The following is a 17,171-nucleotide window of genomic DNA, read 5'->3' as shown; positions in this document are numbered from 1 at the left end:
CATTCCGCAAATGACATGTTCACGGGGAGGTTGCATCATACAAATTTTCTGAAGATTATGGAAAGAAGTAAAAGTAAATTCTCTCGTGTTTTTTCTTTAGTTTTCCGTGATATTTAGAGATTGACAAGTGATGGATGAAACGAAGCCTCGTGAAACACTGGACGGTTTGAAGTGATCGTATCGAGAATGATTTCTAGGTTTCGAAATGTCGTCATCTGGCCATACATATTAAAAAAACACATCACTGGGTTCAATTTGCTGGGATGCCCTGGGTAGATTGGCAATAGTCTTAAAGGCTCAGTGTACAGTGTTGACTTTCAAATTGTTTGGAGATGGCCTTATAACCCTTCTCAGATTGATGGGCAACAACTGTTGCTTCTCTGAGGACATGGCTGCCTTACTTCTTGGGTTCTCCAGAACAACTGCCAAAGTTCTGCTATTATAGAAGTAGTCACACTTCTTCGTTAACTATTCTTGTGCAATGCAATGTTGGACATTTTGAAGAGTTAAATCACAGAATCATCTTTATAGAGTTTGGGAGACAGAACCAATGAAGTTCATTTGAATATATATATATATACACTAAAATAAAACTGTAGGTATGGTCAGGACTGGTATTAATAAAAATGAATTCAAAATAAAAGATATTCATTGTTGTCATTTACATAAATATAAGTCTCACCCACACTGTTACCTTAGTGTACATTTCAAATACTGTCGCACTTATAGTTATTATTATTGCCCTAACATTGTGTTAAACATTCAAAAATAAACATAGTATAATGCCATACTGTTACATCATCACATATTTAAAGTAACTAATGTAATGTAAGAATCATTTCTATAAGAACTATAAGATTTATACATGTTTTGTAGCATTAACTGCAAATCTTCAAGGTCATTTTTAAACAATTTGTTATATAATTTTCAATATGAAAATAATGATCAGATACTGTATCACACCTGGAAATCTGATTTATCATTATTATTGTGATTATCTAGTTGGGTGTAGGCGAACATTGTGTTTACCAGTTACAGATTTTTTTAACATAGTATAACATTAATATAATATTTATTACAAATCATCATGTAAACATCTTTCATTAATCATAAAACTAACTAGAATCTCCATCACAGATCTGACGTTAGGACAAAATCTCAACGACCTCAGCTGTAACACACAGCACACACACACACACACTTTCTTTTTCACACAGGACAGAAAAATAAAGCACAATTGAAGGACACATGTTGTACTGTTTTTTTTTTTTTGTTTGTTTGTTTTTTATTAAAACCCACAGCGGTGTGCAACGTTAATAAAGATGGTTCAGGACAGTTCAGTAGCTCTTGGTGCTTTCGTACGATTCGGGGAACGGCACTGAGATGTGACCCGAGCCCATGACCAACGGCAAGATCCCGGCGTTCGGCACCACGTTCCAGGAGAGAGTGAGAGTCACGTTCCTGTTCGCCCTGGGGTTAAAAAAATAAATAAAAAAAAAAAAAAAACAACTTTCATTTTACACACACTTCCACATAAACGATGATACAGTTATAGATCAGACACACACTGCTTTATCTTCTATACTTAATTAGACACAAAGCTGTATAACAGAAGCAAGCACCTGAGAAAATACTGTTAACATAAATATTAAAAACATTAAATATTTCATTTTTTCTCTCCAGCAAGGTTTTGTCCTTTTTCATTAAAAAAAAAAATAATAAAATTATTCCTACACATGGACAATCTGTTTACTATTTAAAAAGTAGTGATATTTAGAAAAAGCATAACTAGGGCCGCAACAAACGATTATTTTCATAATCGATTAATCAGCCTATTATTATTATTATTCAATTAATCAGATGGGCCGGGGCGGCGGGGGGGGGGGTTCAAGCTTTCAGTACCATTTTTCATTTATTTAAAATAAAATCAAAAAGGATCTAAAATAAAATTTTAAATAATAAAAAAAAAATGTATGGGAATATACTTCAAATATATTTTTCCTCATATGAATTCATAAGGGTGCCAATAATTGTTGCATACCTATACTTAAAGATCTTTTTTGATAAACCTGTTATTTTTGCTATTGCGTGATATCCATGAGTATTTTTGTGAATCACATTGTTAAAGACAATTTTTCACAGCCTTCTTTGCTCCTATTTACCAAGGGTGCCAATATTAGTGGTCGGCACTGTATATAAATAAATATATATACAAACGCATATACACTAACACACAGTATCTCAAAAGTGAGTACACCCCTCATATTTTTTGTAAATATTTGATTATATCTTTTCATGTGACAACACTGAGGAAATGACACTTTGCTACAATGTAAAGTAGTGAGTGTACAGCTTTGAATTTGCTGTCCCCTCAAAATAACTCAACACACAGCCATTAATGTCTAAACCGCTGGAAACAAAAGTGAGTACACCCCTAAATCAAAATGTCTAAACTGGGCCCAATTAGCCATTTTCCCTCCCCGGTGTCATGTCACTTGTTAGTGTTACAAGGTCTCAGGTGTGAATGGGGAGCAGGTGTGTTAAATTTGGTGTCATCGCTCTCACACTCCCTCATACTGGTCACTGGAAGTTCAACATGGCAGCTCATGGCAAAGAACTCTCTGAGGATCTGAAAAAAAGAATGGTTGCTCTACATAAAGATGGCCTAGGAAGAAGACTGCCAAGACCCTGACACTGAGCTGCAGTACGGTGGCCAAGACCATACAGCGGTTTAACAGGACACGTTCCACTCAGAAAAGGCCTCGCCATGGTCGACCAAAGAAGTTGAGTGCACGTGCTCAGCGTCATATCCAGAGGTTGTCTTTGGGAAATAGACGTACGAGTGCTGCTAGCATTGCTGCAGAGATTGAAGGGGCTGGGGGGGTCAGCCTGTCAGTGCTCAGACCATACGCCGCACACTGCATCAAATTGGTCAGCATGGCTCTCGTCCCAGAAGGAAGCCTCTTCTAAAGACGATGCATGAGAAAGCCTGCAAACAGTTTGCTGAAGACAAGCAGACTAAGGACATGGATTACTGGAACCATGTCCTGTGGTCTGATGAGACCAAGATAAACTTATTTGGTTCAGATGGTGTCAAGCGTGTGTGGCGGCAACCAGGTGAGGAGTACAAAGACAAGTGTGTCTTGCCTACAGTCAAGCATGGTGGTGGGAGTGTCATGGTCTGAGGCTGCATGAGTGCTGCCGGCACTGGGGAGCTACAGTTCATTGAGGGAACCATGAATGCCAACATGTACTGTGACGTACTGAAGCAGAGCATGATCCCCTCCCTTCGGAGACTGGGTCGCAGGGCAGTATTCCAGCATGATAACGACCCCAAACACACCTCCAAGACGACCACTGCCTTGCTAAAGAAGCTGAGGGTGAAGGTGATGGACTGGCCAAGCATGTCTCCAGACCTAAACCCTCTTGAGCATCTGTGGGGCATCCTCAAACGGAAGGTGGAGGAGCACAAGGACTCTAACATCCACCAGCTCCGTGATGTCGTCATGGAGGAGTGGAAGAGGACTCCAGTGGCAACCTGTGAAGCTCTGGTGAACTCCATGCCCAACAGGGTTAAGGCAGTGCTGGAAAATAATGGTGGCCACACAAAATATTGACACTCTGGGCCCAATTTGGAGATTTTCACTTAGGGGTGTACTCACTTTTGTTGCCAGCGGTTTAGACATTAATGGCTGTGTGTTGAGTTATTTTGAGGGGACGGCAAATTTACACTGTTACACAAGCTGTACACTCACTACTTTACATTGTAGCAAAGTGTCATTTGTTCAGCGTTGTCACATGACAAGATAATCAAATATTTACAAAAATGTGAGGGGTGTGAAATACTGATATATATATATATATATATATATATATATATATATATATATATATATATATATATATATATATATATATATATATACACTCACATATATACATATACACACACATTATATATATACACACACACATACAAACGTGTTAATGTAAAGTTTTATTCTGAAGTTTATGTAAGACTCCGTTTATGAGGTTTTTTTTTGAATAAACGAAAAAGTGGTAGTGAAAGGTCTTTTAATCGGATTAATCGATCAATCAAAATAATAATCGTCCGATTAATCAATTATGAAAATAGTCATTAGCTGCAGATTAAAAAATCTGCCATCTTGTCTTGTTTAGAGGCTGTAGTGCGAGTTTTAAGGTAAATTTAGACATGAGCGATACCTAAATTTAAAATGTAGATAAATAATAACGGTGATAACGATGAAGAATGATCACACCTCAGGCCATTTCCATCGTCAAAGAAGTAGTATTTGGTCTTCATTTCCTTCAGTTCAAGTCTGGTGTTCTGTCCTCTCTGAACGATCTTGTCCCATAGGACCACCTGGTTCAGTACCTGGGGCAGGGGACAAAAAAACCAACACACGCTTATATAGTACTAACAAAACAGCACAGTGACACTGGTGTGCAGTGTTTAGTATGAAACCTTACATTGCTTTTGGTTGCATATTCAGCAGATAGATAGAGGAAGAGCTGCTTCACGTTCCAGTCAAATATCGGCCGCAGATGTAACGATCTGTTACGGTAAACAACTTGAAGATGATGACACAAACAGACAGATCACCAACTAGGAGTATTGGATACGTGCCTAGGGGTCCTGGCCACTAGAGGGCCTTCAACATTCAGAGATTTAAACTCCATGACTGACACACACACACACACACACACACACACACAGTTACTGCATTAGAGATAAACTTGAAAAGATCTTTTGAAATAATTGGTCATCTACAAGGCCCCACCCACCAGCCAGCTCTCTCTCATTATCTGCCAGCTAACACTCTTCTCTGAGTGAAAGCCGCTAAAGCACGCTCAAAAAAGTCGCTAGATGGTGCCACAGACTAACTCGCATAATGTCATCATGATCACTGGCATAACAAATTACACCTTATGGACCATGAAGGAGGAAAATTTTCACTTAGAATATAATAAAATAGAATAGAGTTTTATTAGAACTGAAAATGAGAGATTATCATTTATTTCTTATAGAAGTCATCTTTGTTCATGGCACCACAAACATAACTTTTCACATTTACAAAATACTTTACTTTCTCTCAAGAACACAGATAAAGAAGAAGCAGTGATGGTGAGTAGCGGTAACAGTGGTGATCAGCGACTGGTCGTCGAGAATCAATGGTGATGTTCATTAGGAATCAGTAGTGATCAGTGATGGGTCGTTGGGAAACACAGGTGATCGGTCATTGGGAAACACAGGTGATCAGTGATTGGTCGTTGGGAAACACAGGTGATCAGAATCAATGGTGATGTTCATTAGGAATCTGTAGTGATCAGTGATGGGTCGTTGGGAAACACAGGTGATCAGTGATTGGTTGTTGGGAAACACGTGATCAGTGATTGGTCGTTGGGAAACACGTGATCAGTGATGGGTCGTTGGGAAACACGTGATCAGTAATGGGTCGTTGGGAAACACAGGTGATCAGTGATTGGTTGTTGGGAAACACAGGTGATCAGTGATTGGTTGTTGGGAAACACAGGTGATCAGTGATTGGTTGTTGGGAAACACAGGTGATCAGTGATTGGTCGTTGGGAAACACAGGTGATCAGTGATTGGTCACAAACACAGGTGATCAGTGATTGGTCACAAACACATCACAGTAAGGCTACAGTCATGCAAAATCGGCTTTAACATAAAACAAAGGATATCAGCAGAAAGGTCAAAGGTCACAAAACCCAAATCACTCCTCTCTCTTGGTCCTGTAAAGTCATCCACGTTTTTTCTGGTGATTACAGAAAACAAACACACACCAATAGGAGAATTAGTCGCATTTAAATACTCACACAAACACACAATTATGAGCGTCATGTAGCGCCGCTACTCAGGAACCTGGACAGAATATCAAATGGCGACCTTCTGATAATACAGTGCACTAGCTAGGATGCAAATAAACCCTAGATTCTACACTACATCGTGCTATAAAAGGTGCAATATGCAAGATTAATCACATTTTTTCAAGATTAGCTTTATAAAGGTTAAGTAGATGGGTTAGATATTATATACACCCCTCATTCCCGCCCATGTTCACAAAGCTCCGCCCCCAGGATCTACAGTGACCGGCAGAGTGTCTACAAAATAACCAACAAAAACAAACATTCCGGACCTGAAGCAGTTTTCTTAATGGTTTTTCTCAGCCACGTAATACTTTCGTCCTGAGTTCATGGATTAAACCATTATTTTTAACCATAGTCGACATATTTTACAGGTTATTTGTACAACTATGAAATAAAACAAATCGACTATCGCACCTTTAACGTGGTGATCTATGCGCCATTTGTGATTTAGCCTAGCCTCAACTTGCTATAGCCGTATGGAACAATGCAAGCACAAAAACCTTGCAAAAACGTTTCATTTGAAGCACTAGAAGCTGTACAGAAATGAATAAAATAAAAAATAAAAAAAGAAGACGGTTAGACTCACAGGAACACTCTGGAGACGTGTATATTCACCGGAACGCTTCTGTCTCTGAACGCCGTTGTGATGAAGCAGCCGAAAGTGAGAGCGGCCATTACACTGAGAGAAAATGCGAACAGCGAGTTCGCCCTCGATAAAACCGTATTCATAATTAAATCTCCTTCAAAATAAACTAATAATAGTACATTTAGCTTTGCAGGCTACAGGAAGTCCGAACGCAGGAAGTCTTATGGGTTTTCCGACGTGTTATTAGTTTTCTTTCTATACCCGTATTTAGACAAATCCCGCTTTCATGCACTGTGATTGGTTAGCCCCTAAACCACGTGGTGCTGTCCGATTGGTTAGTAGGTTAGGCCAACAAGCAAAGCGCTGATTGGACGACGGAGACGTCCTTCACGACACTGTCGCAACCCACTGATCAACGCAATGTTTTACTTATTTTAAATGTATTTTATATATTATCAAGTTCATCTTATATGTTAGTGATAATACACCAGCAATAAAAAAAAAATCCTGCAGGCTATATTTACACAATACAGTGCAATTTATTTATTTGTTTGTTTGTTTGTTTGCTGCTTTCATTTATGGTAATCTTGATTAAAACCCAAGTAAAACAACAACTCAGTAAATAAACATGCTTCTTTAATACTGTTCCTGCACACTTCCATATTTCTCAGGTATTTATCTGTAGCCTATAAGGCACTTTTCGTCGAGTCAGTGTAATCCGCATACTGTAGGCTATATTATCTACGTACATTTCTGATCACCTGTTGTTGTTTTTTTTTCTTGTTTACGTATCAACTTAAAGCATTAATACGTTTTCTATTAGTGATCTTTTATCTTACTAAGCATGGCAACTGTGGAGAGAGGCAAAAGCTTGAATTTTCTTGGTGTGCACATTACAGAGGATCTCTCCTGGACTATCAACACCACCTGCCTAGCCAAGAAGGCCCAGCAGTATCTCCACTTCCTGCAGAGGATGAAGAGAGCCAAACTCCACAGTCTTATCCTGTCCACCTTCTACAGGGGAACAATCGAAGATGTCTTGACTAGCTGTCTCACCGTCTGGTATGGGAATTGTGAGAATAGTTGAGAAGGGCATCCTTACAAACCATCAACACGTAGAACAGCCGCTGCACCCACAAGGCCTCCAGCATTGCAGACGCCTCCTCGCACAACTCTCATGAAGTCTTCACCTTCCTGCTATCTGGCAGAACGTAAAGGAGCATACACCTGGACTATTCAAATCTGTCTCAACACCCACCATCACACAAAATGATCACAGAAAACCTGCATAGAGGAATGACAGTAAAAACTCTCTTGACTTTATTTGATTTTTTTTTTTTATTGCAGCGTTTGCATGTTCTCTCCGTGTTGTGGGGGTTTCCTCCGGGTACTCCGGTTTCCTCCCCCAGTCCAAATACTTGCATGGTAGGCTGATTGGCATGTCCAAAGTGTCCGTAGTGTATGAAAGTGTGTGTGATTATGCCCTGCGATGGTAAATGGTAAATTGCACACTTATATAGCACTTTTATCCAAAGCGCTTTACACTGTTTCTCATTCACCCATTCACACACACACTCACACTCACACACCAATGGTAGCAGAGCTGCCATGCAAGGCGCTAACTTGCCATCGGGAGCAACTTGGAGTTCAGTGTCTTACCCAAGGACACTTCGGTATGTGGAGTCATGTGGGCCGGGAATTGAACCGCCAACCCTATAGTTAGTGAACAACCCGCTCTACAACCTGAACCACAGCCGCCCCGGATGGATTTGCACCCCATCCAAGGTGTACCCTGCCTTGTGCCCCATGCTCCCTGGGGTCCCCTGTGACCCTGTAGGATAAGCGGTATAGAAAATGGATGATTATCATAAACATGGGTTTAGTGTCTTCTATACAAATGCCATTGGTTATTATTATTATTACTATTACTACTACTACTACTACTACTATTTGACAGCTTTGAAGAACATCTGTTTAATTGCACAAAAATATTCAGCTGTATGTGATTAAAAACAGACTTATTGTTGCTGTAGTACTTGAACTCGAATTTCAAATAAATCACGTGTCCAAATAAAGAGGATTTTTTTAACGGTCGACTCTGAGCGCCACCAAGTGGACGTCGCGTATTTTGAGATGGGAAAAAAATATATATATCTTTTTAATATTTCTCAGAATTAATAATATAATGTAATAATATACTCCTAAAATGTTTGCTTTTTTGTATAAGATTTATAACCAGGCACGTGCGTACAGTCGGTTCACAGGCTGGCCTCAGAGCTTTTCTGAGGGGATTTCCCCGGCGCATGCGCAGTTGGGGAGTAAAAGTGAAAGTGTGCTGTGTGCGCAGGGTGTTTTAGGGGAACTTTATTGTTGTGTGCTGTGCATTTGGTGGCAGCAAAAGTAGCAGAAAGTCGCCGATTACACAGCTGAGAAGAGCCATGAGGGATATTTCCACCATCTATAAACTCTCTGTGATTACTTTTGCGCTGCTGGGCGGTGGTGAGTCTCACACATTCAATAATAAATAATGAAATGTCTTGAAATAGATAGCAGTGTAATGTACACTAGATCTCACTGGATTTATTTGAAAGGCAACATCACATAAGAACAGATTACAGTACTGGGACATGCAATGTTGTGTACTTGTTCCTGTATGGGATATGATAGGTGTCAAAAATCCTCCACTTTTTGTTTTTCCAAGTATCAGTTTTTCAATAAGAATGACTTACAAGTGCAAACTGTCAGGATTATATAGTTTAAAATGAAGATCCTGTATTCAGTATGGTCTGTTTTTGTTTCGGTGATCAGATCAGGAATCGCCTTCGCTTTCACTCTTCGCTTCTTTGGGGCCAGCTTTTTTTGTTGGCTGCCATTTTATTTGTTCACTGCCAGCTTCCGCATTGGAGTTTGATTTGGAAATTGGTGCGTTTTGGATACAGGTTTGGATACAGGTTAGGACACATTAGCTGGATGTGGGATTGTATTTCTGTATGCCTGGCCACCATACCCACCGAACATGTGCAAACATCTGAAACGACTGTACGCAGACGAAACCACCATCCTGAGTTTACCAGGTTATATGATCTCTGTGTTTTTGTTTCACCTGTCGCATAGAGAAGTTCCAATCACAAGCTCAGTCGAGTAGGGCTGAGTTCGCCCCGAGCTACCATGTGCACAACACTTCAAGCGAAGGTCTGTACGCCGTCCATTTGCTCAGCAGTTAAATAACGTCATCTCTGTGTGAAGTATGACGAGGATTTAATCGTGCCCACCTGGGTCTGCAGTTATTTCCGACTGTATCCGCCTGAAACATTTCTCAACTGGTCCAATTTCTCCAAAATACAAACAGATCTGCAACATTGTGCCTGTTTGTTTTGTTTGTAACAAGACAGGAGCAATCCATCAGAACAGCATTTGCTTGCAGTTAATATCACTTTCACAAACTTTAAACTTGCAGTTGAGTGCGTTAGCCAATAGCAGACCAGAGGGTGGGCTGTGGTTTCTTTTTTTCTTCCTTTCTTTATTAATAAGAACTTGGGCTTCCTATGTCCTTGATGCAGAAGTGCCACAGTGAGGCACTTTATTTTTGAATCCAGATTTTTGGATTTTTACACCATTTTACCCAATTTTTGATCATTCCAATTTCCACCCACTAACTAGCTCTGTCATATCACACAACAGCTATCAAACAGTCCTTCCAAGAACTTGCGATAGCAGAAATGAACGCAAAATCAAGGAAACCCCGCAATATTCAGATCCATCCATCCTCTATACCACTTATCGTTCTTCAGGGTCACAGGGAAACCTAGAGCCTATCCCAGGGAGCATGGGGCACAAGGCAGGGTACACCCTGGACAGGGTACCAATCCATCATAGGGCACAATCACATCATAATCACATACACATTCACACACTTTGGACACGCCAATCAGCCTACCATGCATGTCTTTGGACTGGGGGAGGAAACCAGAGTACCTGGAGAAAACCCCCGCAGCACGGGGAGAACATGCAAACTTCACACACACAGGGCCACAGTGGGACTCAAACCCCAGACCCTGGAGGTGTAAGGCAAACATGCTAACCACTAAGCCACCATGTTCGAGGAGCTTGATTTTCCGCAGATTTGGGAATAAGATTGGGCTAAGATGCGTCATGTGATGCCATCACAACCAGATAACTTACTTAACTGTTTTTTTGTTTGTGGTTTGTTTCAGTTCACTTCTTCATTTGATACTTGCGGAATTATATTTGATACCTTTGACACAAATTAGTAATAATATAATAAAAAAGCTTATTTGACTATTTTCTTTTTAGCACTTCTGTGTTAGGAGGGACACAATATACTACAGTGGGACATATTTTTTTTTTTTTTATATTAGCTGAATTCTTTTTGCTTGTAGAATTGCAATGTGTGAATAAAACTCAGGTGTGTCTGTTCGGCTGCAGCGTGCAGTTCAAGATGCTCGGTGTTGGAGTGCTGGTTTGTTCAGGAGAGGCCGGGTGGTGGAGGTTTCTCAGGAATGAGCCAGGAGAAATCCGTGCTGTACATCAGAACCGCCCCCGATAGCGAGAAGCTTGAACGGAAACCTCCGTCAGACGTCAGTCCGTCCAGAATTTACTACGTGTCTGGTCAGTATGATGGATATTTTGATGTATAAGTTAATTGTAATACATTGAGCACTTGATATATCTGACAATGTTTTGCTTTTAATTCTCCAGATCCTGCGTCCACTTTCTGCAGCTCTGCCCTCCATCCACCAGAGGGCACTGTGCACAAACCGCAGTGTGAGATAAACCCTTTCACCCCTCAAGCCTCCATGGTGAAATGGGCCGCCCCTCTCACCACCTCGGGACAAAGCCCCGTCTACCTGAGCGCCGACTGGTTTTCTGTAGCAGCACAAGGTCTTAACGGAGAACTGACGCTGGCGAATGTGATGCGGGCGTCGACTGGTTCTAAAGAGCCGAGCGGTAAAGAGGTTTTATAGTTACATTTTGCACGACACAACTTTATATTATAATTAATTACACCACTGTCGAATTTTCAAATCTGATCGGTCGGGAGGTGTTGATGAATTTTCTAGAACAGCAGCTCTGACAGTAGTGCAGCTCCAAATCGCAGGTTAATACGCTCGTACTGATACGTTTCTATAGCAACAACTGACAGCTTGCTTTTTAACAGAGGTAAAGCTGTAACTTTACGACATCTTCAGGCCAGAGGAGTTTACGCATTGGAGTTGCTCCGTGACGCGACCAGAGGGCTGTTGTATAAGAGGAATAAAATACATCGTGACGTACTCTGTGGCTGAAACTGTTACAAAGCACTCACACTGGAGACTCCTTCCAAAAATTCTAAATAAATAACTTGTTACAGACAAAAAACACACCATGCGTATGGTTACGAGATGCCAGTTTCTAATAATTTACTTGGATGTTGGATGTGAAGGATTTGTTGCTGTTGAGATTATTTTGGTCGCTGAATCAGTTTTATACAGAAGTATAATAATAATAATAATAATAATAATAATAAACTGTTCTGTGTTAACAAATCGGACCAAAACGTCCAAACTATAAAATCAAAATCAGCCACTTCCTCGGAGTTACTTGTTTGTTCATTTGTTTGCTTGTTTATTTATTAGTATTAGAAAAGGGTAGTTTTGTTAGTTAATTAGTAAACTAGTTAATTAATCAAATGTACTGTAATGTAAGTGTATTCAAGCTAATTAGCTAGCAGTAGCTAATTAATGAAGTTTATAACCAGCAAAGATTAACTAATGGGCTTTTAAGAGTAAATAAATAAATGTATTTTTAAGTGAATTTACTTTTAATTCTATATTCAGTTTCTCTTTGCTAATTAACTAGTACTAGTTAACTAATAATTTTTTTTTTTGTAACTAATACATTTTACTTGAAAATGGTCCTGACATCAGATATCAATCAATCAATCAATTCATTAACTTTCAATTTCATTTATTTGTAATTTAACATTCCATTTCTGTCGCTCTTTCTTTGCTACCTCACTGCTTCTCTCAGTAATCCTCAGCGTCTCCAGTACAACCTCCACAGTCCGCACCAGACTGGGCGAACCGGTCCTCCTAGACTGTGGGTTCTGGGTCGACCCGTCTTCACCTCTGCACGGTTCTGGCTTTGCTGTGGAGTGGCGCTACCAGTTCCGGGGTGAAGGCAGGCTGGTCTTGGCCTACGACGGAATGAACGATCGCTTCGCTGAGATGTCAGAGACAGACGCTGAGTTGGACATCGTGGGTCTTGACAAGACACGAAACGCATCGCTGGTTCTGAAAGAGGCCCAAGTGAGACATGTTGGGACTTACATCTGCACCGTTTACCTGCCTCACCTTCTGGCTCAGGTGGCCTTAGACCTGGAGGTAGTGGGTGAGTTTTCAGTCATGTTGTAGGACTTATTATAATTATAATTATTATTATTATTCTCAAAGCTAATATTTGACACGTGACTTTTATATTCATGAGACGTCTGTTTGGGAAACATTGGTAGTGTGAAAAGAATGGAAACTTGCCACTGCCCTAACAACTGCCCTTAGACTTTCTAAATCAGCTATAGTATGAGCATGCTCAGTAAATTACACACGTCATAAGAACGCTGACGCAACGTTATTAAAACGCTGATTAATGAGGCCCTGTATTTTTCTGGCAAAACTGCATCTATGGGACATTTCTGTAAATTTGTTTGACCCATGGCATCACCCAGATGAGGACGGGTTCCCTTCTGAGTCTGGTTCCTCTCAAGGTTTCTTTCCCATATCATCTCAGGGAGTTTTTCCTCACCACTGTCGCCTCTGGCTTTCTCATTAGGGCTAAATTAAACAATATAAATTCATATCCAGATTTCTGTAAAGCCGCTTTTGTGACAATGTCCATTGTTAAAAGTGCTATATAAATTAAATTGATTTGAGTTGACATTTGAGTGGGAAAAATGATACATAATGTATAATAATAATAATAATAATAATAATAATAATAATATTCTACTCTTAATAATCGCCATCTTTTTCACGATTATTCAAAGGATTTCATTTTTTCTTCATTTTTAAAAAATGTTTTTCTAGGTTTAAATCTGTTAGATGGGATCCAATATTCTGGATTCCTATATAACTTTTAGAAGTATTCATTTCTGTACCGTCAAAATATTCTTAGCAAATTTTTTTTTTGCCACAATGATGTTCAACTCAGAAACTCTATTCTCATCTTCAGTCTCCAATTCCGTCCCTCTCTCTCTCTCTCTCTCTCTCTGCATATCTTCTCCTTGTAGAGCCTCCATCTGTGGCGGTCTACCCCTCCTCTCTGCCGCTGTCTGTCCCGGGGCAGGTGGTGACGGTCCACTGCGAGGCTTCCGGTTTCTTTCCCCTGTCTCTGGACCTGGACTGGGAATTCACTGACGCTGAGGGGAAGAAGCTCTCGCTCGGTCAGGGTAGCGTGACGGGCCACAGGCAGGCCAAAGACGGGACCTTCAGCCAGAGCTCTCGCTTAGAGCTCGACTCGTTTAAACTGGGACTCGGGCGAGGCGGAGAGGTCAGCTGCATCGCCAAACACAAGGGAGGATCTCGACGGGCCACTGTGACTCTGAATGTCATCGGTGAGTCACACACTCTCGATATAACAGCGCTCTTAGCAGTCGTAGCTAGTATTAGCTAACTAACCAGCCGAGCTTGCTCTTTAGAGCACAGTCATTCATTATTATCATTAATGCAGATGGATTCAACTTTTTCCTGTAGCTTTTAAGGCAAAAAATCAAGCGCTGCATGTTTGAGCTTGACTGTACTGGATGATAAACGTACATCACATCTTGTACCAGTGAGCATTAAGTTTCACTGATAGAAAAATACTTTAGAATGATATTGTCGTAAATTGCCTCATATTCACGCACTATCAAGGCTCATTTTTTTTAACCAGGCCTTGCAACCAGATTGTTCAAGACGTATATAAAAAATCCCACCTGATGTCACGCAACGTTTTTCACCAGCTTTAGAGAAGAAATATTTGAGCCTTCTCAGTGACTCTGAAAGAATCATTTAGCTGAACAGATTCAAATGATTCATAAAGATTCATGCTCCAATTTGGATAATTAAGGAAATGTCTAAAAAAGTGCATGAAGTTAACGAATTTGTAAAAAAAAAAAAAAATACTCATAAATTTGTTGGGTTTCTTTTTAAACAGACAATGACTATTTTACCCTCATTTTAGGCAAATTTGTGGAAATTAAATAAACAAACAATTTTGGATGCTTCATTCATGGGAAAAAAAAGTAGGCTTTTTCGTAGACATGAACTTTATTCCAGGTACTGTATTTCTTTTGTTGTGTACTTAAAGGCAGAGGTTTTCAAAGGGGGGCCGCAGCCCCTTTGGGGGCCACCAGGGGGCGCCCGGGGGCCTCAACAATTTGGTGTGAAAAATAAATAAATACATGATTCTCACTCCCAAACAACCACACAAACACAATCAATTCGTAATGTAATGTAATGTAAAGATGAAAGAGGTAATTATTAATTTAAAAAAAGGGGGATATATTCAGAAGTCTGTATTTTTTATGTGTTTTAAAGACATCTTGCAAAAGGGGGGCCTCGGTCAAATGTTAATGCCATTTGGGGGGGGGGCCTTGCCCTGGAAAAGTTTGGGAACCCCTGCTTTAAGGAATCGGTGTTGTACATATAATTTCCCTCTTTCTCACATTACGCACAAAATGGCCGACGAGTAAATATGATCGATTTTCCCTAAAGTTGAACTCAATGTGAGGTTCTGTGCATGGAATGATATTGAAATTTCACTCATAAAAACATTTTTAAAAAACATTGTGTGACTGTGTGTGGTTATTATGCTGTTCACTATCTAGCGAGAATTACCTAAATAATAACAATGTTGTTGCTATGGAAACAGGCAAAGAAGCAAAGTGAGAGAAAGACAAGTGCAAAGAATTGATCGAGACAGGGTTAAATGTCCTCTCATGCTGAATGCTAGTTTTTTAAAAGGATAGTTTTGTTTAGCGCAGATATAAGTAACTCTATTCTGCTTTATAGATTATTTATTTATTTATTTATTTTCGTAACTCAGGTGTCAGTGCTCCGTCTATTGAGGACTCCATGGCCATGGTCGCTGTGGCTCTCATACTTTACGGTGTAATAAAGATCTTTTTCTGGACTTTCAGCTCTAACGGTAAGCTAAGCGTTAATAAATGTGTATTTGTACTGTTATTTACACCACAGCGCTGATGAACGCTTGAATCTGATTGGTCAGAAGGTGTTGATTCATTTTCTATAACAGCAGTTCTGACAGTAGTGCAGCTAGGGCTGGGCGATATGATGATATAATATCGATATCGTGATACATTATGCCACAGTATGTTTTTTAGAGATATCATGGATATCGTGATCATTTTATTTCATTACATAAAAAGAAATAATTACAGACTGACTGGATGCAGCTGATGGGATGTTAAACTTTTTGTACCTCTAATCATATAAATTGTAAATTGTTTATTTTATTTTAAAAATTTTTTTTAGATTTTTATTATGTCTTCTCATTTATCTATTTATTTGTTTGTTAGATTGTTTAACATAAAAGTATTTATTAAAATTGTATGTGTGTGTTCACATTTCTTTATCTCCTTCATTCTTTATTTCTACAGACACGAGCAATGGAGAACCCAGCGATAAGGTAATTTCTTTCTATTTTCTTCACACATATTTAGAAATGTGTGAAAATCCATCTGTTTCCTGAATCCTTTATTTTTTATTTCCTTTGAACTTTTAGAAGGAAAAATAATCCCGGAGCTCGACGTGTCCTGCTGGACGTCTCCTGCTGGACGTCTCCTGCTGGACGTCTCCTCAGTCTGCAGATGCTGAGAAATGAAAAGAGCTGTAAATACTCCTCTGTGAATGGATGTATACTCTTTCTGATTCGTCCCTTTTTATTCTGAAGCCTTTTCATTGTCTCTGTTGCTTTGATTTGCACTAGAAATTCTGTTTAAAACATTGTTTAAACGTTTTCAATTAAATAGAAACTGTAGTTATTTGTGCTGGGTGTTTTAGGATTCCTTACTGTGAATTTGTAATGGAAAAAAAGTATGTTTTTTTTTTTTTTAATTATTATTAAAGTGCACTACTAGCTAGAAGAGTTTAATATTAATAGCAGGGTATGACACTTTTGTAAAATAAAACTGTAAAGAAATGAACAGTCTGTTGTCTTATTTTAATGAATTCATAATAATTTCAAATAAAACAATTAGCCAAAATGTAAAACAAACATTCACCAAATACTTTAAGACGAATGAAGTTAATTCAGAGATAAATATAATATAATACATTACACTGAATTCTGAAAACTTTATTGATGTGTCCGTAATCTTCTGTGAGCTCCAGTCAATGAACTGCTTTAAGAAGGAGATGGTAGCCAATTATCTCACAGGAGGCGGGGTTAGGCTGAAAACGGGTAGAAATAATAATACTAAAAAAAAGCTAGTACGGAAGTAGACCTTTGTGGATTTAGTCAGAAGCAGCGCGACATCGCCACCTAATGACAGGGAGAAGAAGTAAAACAATATAATAATTTAAAAAATTAATAAATGGATAACCTGTCATTCTTATTTTCAATATTGCATCACAACATCATTTCTTACTTAAATGAATGCTAATTTAAAAAATGAATA

General features: G+C 39.3%; 2 protein-coding genes across 2 annotated transcripts; one reads left to right on the top strand and one right to left on the bottom strand.

The window, feature by feature from the left end:
* Positions 1 to 1,259: 1,259 nt before the first annotated feature.
* On the bottom strand, positions 1,260 to 6,766 carry spcs3 (signal peptidase complex subunit 3). The gene is made up of 5 exons (XM_017464651.3): positions 6,497 to 6,766; positions 5,725 to 5,798; positions 4,492 to 4,568; positions 4,281 to 4,396; positions 1,260 to 1,470 (listed from the first exon to the last, which is right to left on the bottom strand). Exons 1-5 carry the CDS (start codon positions 6,637 to 6,639, stop codon positions 1,338 to 1,340), a joined length of 543 nt encoding a protein of 180 aa, XP_017320140.1. The 5' UTR covers positions 6,640 to 6,766; the 3' UTR covers positions 1,260 to 1,337.
* A 2,029-nt stretch (positions 6,767 to 8,795) lies between these two features.
* Positions 8,796 to 16,697, top strand: LOC108263630 (tapasin). Its single transcript, XM_017464653.2, has 8 exons — positions 8,796 to 8,995; positions 10,943 to 11,125; positions 11,216 to 11,464; positions 12,527 to 12,886; positions 13,782 to 14,105; positions 15,578 to 15,679; positions 16,152 to 16,180; positions 16,277 to 16,697. The coding sequence occupies exons 1-8, from the start codon at positions 8,935 to 8,937 to the stop codon at positions 16,286 to 16,288; spliced, it is 1,320 nt and encodes a 439-aa protein (XP_017320142.1). The 5' UTR covers positions 8,796 to 8,934; the 3' UTR covers positions 16,289 to 16,697.
* The last annotated feature ends 474 nt before the right edge of the window (positions 16,698 to 17,171 follow it).

The sequence above is a fragment of the Ictalurus punctatus genome, chromosome 3, assembly GCF_001660625.3.
Source record: "Ictalurus punctatus breed USDA103 chromosome 3, Coco_2.0, whole genome shotgun sequence".
NCBI classification, from domain to species: Eukaryota; Metazoa; Chordata; class Actinopteri; order Siluriformes; family Ictaluridae; genus Ictalurus; species Ictalurus punctatus.
The sequence above is the reverse complement of the archived record's forward strand: the minus strand, read 5'-3'. Positions and strand labels throughout refer to the sequence as shown.